The 6,000-nt window shown below is 50.2% G+C and overlaps 1 protein-coding gene across 1 annotated transcript in view; it reads left to right on the top strand.

Moving 5' to 3' along the window:
- Positions 1–3,813: 3,813 nt before the first annotated feature.
- The window catches only part of STEAP3 (STEAP3 metalloreductase), a 54,285-nt gene continuing 52,098 nt past the window's right edge, over positions 3,814–6,000 (top strand). Inside the window, exon 1 of the mRNA XM_064484694.1 lies at positions 3,814–3,954. Coding sequence (XP_064340764.1) covers positions 3,924–3,954 — 31 coding nt within the window. The 5' untranslated portion in view covers positions 3,814–3,923. The remainder of the gene's footprint in view (positions 3,955–6,000) is intronic.

Here is a 6,000-nt window from a genome sequence, read left to right as displayed (position 1 = left end):
TTGCTGTCATCATCCCCATTTTACAGATAAGAAAACTGAGGCTCAGTTGTCAGACCTGGGTCCTTGTAACTTCAAAAGCCTTGTCCTCTCCAAGTATCAGAGGCAGTAGGTGCCATGGGTCCAGCAATCACTTACCTTGGATTCCTGCAAGAGATTTAACCTTGACCAAATGAGCTTTCTGAACCCCCTTTTCACCCCCAGCAGAGGCCTGCAGTGGGCAGTTGCTTTGAATTTGATGAAACGTGCAGGCTTTAGGCCTGGGTGAGGAGCTCCCAACACAGAAGACTTATAAGACTTACCGTGTCCTCTAAGTAGACTTCAAGACACAGCCCATCCTGGCCCTTCACGTGCCTTTTTTGATCCACATCCCTCTGTCACCCAAAAAAAAAGAATTCTTGATGAAAGGCAGAAAGCGTGATATAAGCAAGATTTTTATTAGTGAAGTAAAAACAAAATAAATAAAAGATAGTACATTCCTGAGAATTGGGAGCAGGCCAATCCAAGAGAGGAAAAATGGCGCCCTTCCTTTGTTTTTCCTGTTTTTATATCCTGGTTTTGTGATTGATTGACTGATTGATTGACAACTCAGGTTCCCTGCGCTCTGGCATGCCCATCCCCTTTTGTACAGGTTCATTGGGTCAAGTTACACCAGGTCCCCCTCCCATTCGCAGCTGCAGCGCTTTGATTTTAACTGGCTTCTTTTACTGGCCCTCATTTAGAGAAAGTAAAGATTTCTGGAGTCTTTTTCCTGACTGCAGACACACATGCTGCCATTTCCTGAATTGTTCCTTTCCCCTTCCTCTCCCCGTGCTCATTTCTATCTAAACTACCTAACACCTCCACCCCCACAGCCCCATGGCTGCCAGAGACGAGCTTTGGGAAGTGAGCGAACTCCCAGTAACAGGAATGGTAGGGAGTGGGCCCCGAAACAGACCCATGGGGTTCAGCCCTGGTTCTACCACTTTCTGAGCTATGTCGCTTAACCTCCCGCTACCTGATTCTTTATTTGAAGATGGGGAAAATGTACTTATGAGGGTTGTTGGGTTCACCCCAGAGGCCTGCAAGCCTTCCAGTCGCCCAGCTTTGAGACCAAAGAAAGAACCCAGGGACAGTGACACAGACATCAAATCTTTGTTGGATGCGGGATCTTACACAAAGGGTCCTGGAGCGACACCCCACCATGTGTGGCAGACGGTGGATGGGCAAGCGGGACATGACAGCAGTCTTCACCACCCGAGGGAGGAGGCTACCATTTACGGGGGGGAATTTCATCAGGTGGCCTCATCAATTACCAGGGACTAATTAAGCCCTATAATGAAGAGGACAGGGAGTGGCTTCAAGACGGTGGAATAGAAGGACACAGATCACATCAAAAATACATATGAACTTATCTATGGAACAGAAACAGACTCAGAAACATAGAGAACAAACACAGTTACCGGGGGCAAAGGGGATGGGAAGGGATAAATCAGAGGTTCAAAATTTGCACCTCTTGGGGAGTGATGGAAATGCTAGCTATCTTGATTGTGGCAGTGGATTCATGGGTGTACACATCTATCAAAATTCATCAAATTGTACATCTGCAATGTGTGTAGTTTACTGTATGGGAATTATACCACAATAAAGGTGTTAAAATTTTTTAATTAAAAAAATACAATAAAATAATATTTTAGCTGAAAAATATATATCTACATGAAAAAAATACATCTACATGTGGAATAATTCTCACAGATTACCTACTGAACTCTGGCAAAAAATCTTGTATAAGTGGAACTACAAGGGAAATCATCACGAAACCAGCTGTCCTGGTCACAACTTGCAACTCATTGTCAGCTGGGTATTAAATTTTTCAAATATGTTTCTCTCTTTTGTGGGAAAACAAAGAGGACTGGGTAGTCGTGTGAGTGAAGGAGGGACTGGTCGAGTAAGGGACGTACAGAGAGCAAGAGAACCGCCATCTTGAATGGCCCGACCATACGAGGATTAAATGAGTTAATGCCGTTAACATGCTTGGAACAGCGCCTGGTATACAACATGCCTTAAAAACTGTCAGCTATTAATACCACACATACTCACACCTCTTCAAATCTTCCTGGGCCCCCACGGCCAGCAGGTTATAGCCTTGATTTTCCACCCAAAACAAACCAGGTCTCTCTTTATCTGCCCCCTCTCACCACAGCCCCATCTGCTGCAGCACCTTTAAGGGCCCTCCCCTCACCAGACCGTACAGAGGGGAGGGCCTGTTCCCAGGACCCTCAGGGCAGTGGGGGAAGTGGCAGACACTAAGATCTCAGACACCTTGAGCTGGCACGAGCCGGAGGCCCAGCAAGAGGATTCCACAGTCAGCCCCGACGCTGAAGAGGGAGCCCACAGTGCCTGCAGACGGCTGGGACAGGGGAGGAGGGAGAGGAGGGGCAGCTGCTTTCATTATCCAACGAGGTTCCTTGCCAGGCAAGAGCCCAGAGGAGAGTGCATTCCCTGAGGGCTTCTCAGAGGAGGGGAGAGTTTAGATCAGGACACAGGAGAAGGAAGAAGACTTTTCCAAAGACGAGAGGGGCCTGCCAGGAAGTACATCTCCTGCGGAACTGGCTCTTTCGGTGGTCTGCCTTCCTCACACTCCTTTTCCTCTTAATTGACTGACTGCCTTTTATTGAACACTTACTAAGTGCCAGGCATTTTCCTGGTGATTTCTCACTTCAGTCTCACAACCACCCGAGGAGGTATATACTCTCATCTTGCAGCTGAAGAAACCAAGGTTCATTGGGGAGACCACGTTTGCACACAGGTGGGTGTGTTCTTTGCCTTGTAAATGTCTCCAGAGACCCAGTCCATGCCCCTCTTCTTCTCGGAGGCCCCATACCTGGCTGACTGTGGCTCGTGGCTCCTGGCACAAACAGCATTATATATGCTATATGAGCCATCATCTTCCTTATATGTCCTGCAGGGACCTGGCTTCTCATGTGCTGCCAGGGACCAGCAAACGTCTACAGACAACTCTGAGGATGGCACACTGTGCGCATCGGTGAAATCAGGCAGTACACCAGGAAGAACCAGACTTGAAAACTTACCTGACATTCCACAGACCTGCTTCCAGGCTGTGCAAATCTCAGGTAGACAAACCTGTGGAGTAGCTACCCCTCTGAGAGGCTGGGGACAGCTCATAGGAGCCCACCTAGGTTGGGCAGGGCTGCAAGTGTTTGGAGAGAGCCCTGCTCCAGTCCTCGCCTGGCTCATCTTCCCTGTGGTCACACTACGTGCCCCTGCTCTGCGCATGCACTGAGCTGGCCCCCGTCTGGGGAACTAAGAGAGGTCCCAAAGGTGTGCTGGCTCCTGCCCCCAGGAGCCGTCCACCTGCTGAGGCGGAGGTAGCAGAAAAATCTAGGAGTCGAGCAGACCTGGTTCGAATCCCAGCTCCGCCATTTCTGCCTCTCGTGATGCTTTCATCATCTGAAAAATGGGGTTGATTCCATTCACTTTGCAGGATCTAGGTGGGACTTCAAGGGGGTGATTTAAACGTGGTATAGTCCTCCCCTCAAGGTGGGACGATGACAAATGTCACTTCCTTTCCCTCCTCCCTTTGGGAGCCAAGACCCAGGAAGCTGAGAATTAAGTGGGTTGAAAACATCCCCCGGCCCAGAGGGAGGGCTTATCTCAGCTGCTGACCACAGTGTGTTTGCAGATAACCCTGAGGGCAGTGACACTACCTGTGCGGGGTCTGACCTTCCCGCCCTTGAGCTGCCTCAGCTGACTCTCTCCGCCCCCCCCGCCCCGGCCCCGCCCCCGGCCCCGCCCCCGCGTGCTGAGTGAGCTCCGGATGCCCAGTCTAGGGGCCTAACAGCAGCAGCAGCAGCAAACGGAGAGACAGCAGCAGGGGGCTCCTGGCGAGCTTGGCCCCTGCCCCGGGCTGCAGAAACTCCCCCAACATGGAGGACCATAGTTTGCACCCCCAATCAGGTGAGCGGGGAGCTGATGGGTGGGGAGAAGGCAGGGAGGAGCAGTCACTACACTGAATGGATTTTCTTTTCTCAGTAACTTAGGGCAGAAATCAAAGGGCACATCTTTCTCCCAAACCCTCCATCCTCCTCAGAAATCCAGCAGAGGGTGGGCCACAACCCTGCTCTTGCCATGAAAGGGGGATGGCCACCCAGGGCAAAGATAATTTGCCAGTGTAGCACACAGGTGTTACTTCTTTTGCTTAAACGATTGGATTTTTCCAAAAGCAACTTCAGACAGCTTACAAGGAAAAGCTTAACAATAAGATTATAGGAAACTAGACACAAAAAGCATGGGCTGGAGGAAAAATAATGTAAAACTAAAATATACTGAGTAAGGATAATATTGTCATAAAGATGGGTCTGAGTATCCTAGTCACCATGGTAAAAAGGGAAATCAGATCAGCAATTGGAAAGGAGAAGACTATGAGTCTTGTATTTTTTTTTCTTGGAGCTTTGTGTAATAGGCATTGAGTGTTGTGAAAGACAGGTTGTTTACTTTATATTTATAAAAATGCAGAAGCAGATGAAATCAGGTTCTTTGGCTCACAGGGACCTTTGAGAAAGCAAAGGGAATGGTATTAAAGTACCACCCAGTGAGAGTGAATGCAGCCCAGTACAGGTTTCTGATTACATGCCCTGGCCCGGGTGTTCAGGGGGTTGTCTGTTTCCTCTTCTGTGCTGCAGCCCAGGGGTTTCTCAAACTTTTAATATGCATATGGTCTCTGCATTGTGAAAATGCGTTTCTGATTCAGGTCTGGGGTGGGCCTGAGATTCTGCAGTTCTAAAAACCTCCTAGGCCACTACATGCACCACACTTGGAGCACGGGGCTTAATCCCAGACTTCCCTGCCAACCCCAACTGAAGACAATGCCGGGCTACTAGTCCCCAGTGGCCACGGATGGTCTAGTCACAAGCCAAGACGCCTGGTCTTACACAGAGATAAAGTACCTCCCACGAGCCATGGAGCTTCCTTAGAAAAGTGGTTGCTCCTGCCCACCCTCCCGCAGTCCTTCATGCACCCTCCCCTCCCCCCGAAATCACCTGCCTTTGGAACCTTCTCTATACCCTTGAGCTGCCACAGTTAAGTAAATCTCTTGTGGATACACAGTTTCTCATCCCACTGAGCTCAGAGAGCTTTTCCTCCTGGGAAAGCTCATGTTTCAATAGAGGACTTGGAAGAAGGGCGAGCCTCATACCAGCGCAGAGTATGCCCTGGGGTACAAGGGCGCTGTTAGCCATGCCTCATAATGCCTTAGAATATTGGCTCCAAATAAGCTGCGAGTGAATGAGTCTGTAAGTTTAAACCCCAGGCCCCAAGCACACTTTTGCCATCTTGCCTCCCCATCCAGTGCCTGCCCCTCACAGACCATCCCCAGCACCCGCCGTGGCCTCACCCTGGGTGGTTCTGACATGGCTTGACCCCCTGGGTCATCACGGAGGCAGAGACACCTCTCAGTTTTCCCGTTATCACCCTCAGCATCCCTACCCCAAGCTGCAGCCCCACTCCCTCCCTCACAGAAGGAAGCAGCTCCCTGCTCCCAGAGGCTTGGCTGGAGGAGTCTCACTGCGCCTGGGCTGGGCAAGTGGACAGGGGGCACCCTCCCTGGGGCCGCAGCCCAGCCATGGGCAGGACTAGATCCAGGTGGCCTGGCTCCTAGCCAGGCTGTCAGAGTACATCGGGCACATGGCTTCTCGTGACCATCTTGATTTAATAATCAATTAGAGTATTTATTCTGTGAAATGGATGCAATTAGAGTATTTATTCTGTGAAATGGATGCACTCTGTCCCAGCTTATAAGTGCTGGATCAATCCAAGAAGCTGTGTGGCCCAAGTAGGAGATGCATCTAGATTCTCTTCCTGAATACGTTTGTCTTCTTAGCCAAAGGAGCAGCCTTGTCTTCAAGAAAAAGGGGGATCTCAGGAGACTGACACCCGCGGACTCCAAGTCCCGATGTCCACCACTGTGTGTACTGGCACATCCTGTGGACAGGTACCATGCTAGCT

Source organism: Camelus dromedarius, chromosome 4, assembly GCF_036321535.1.
Source record: "Camelus dromedarius isolate mCamDro1 chromosome 4, mCamDro1.pat, whole genome shotgun sequence".
Classification (NCBI taxonomy): Eukaryota; Metazoa; Chordata; class Mammalia; order Artiodactyla; family Camelidae; genus Camelus; species Camelus dromedarius.
This window is presented reverse-complemented; position numbering and strand designations above follow the sequence as displayed.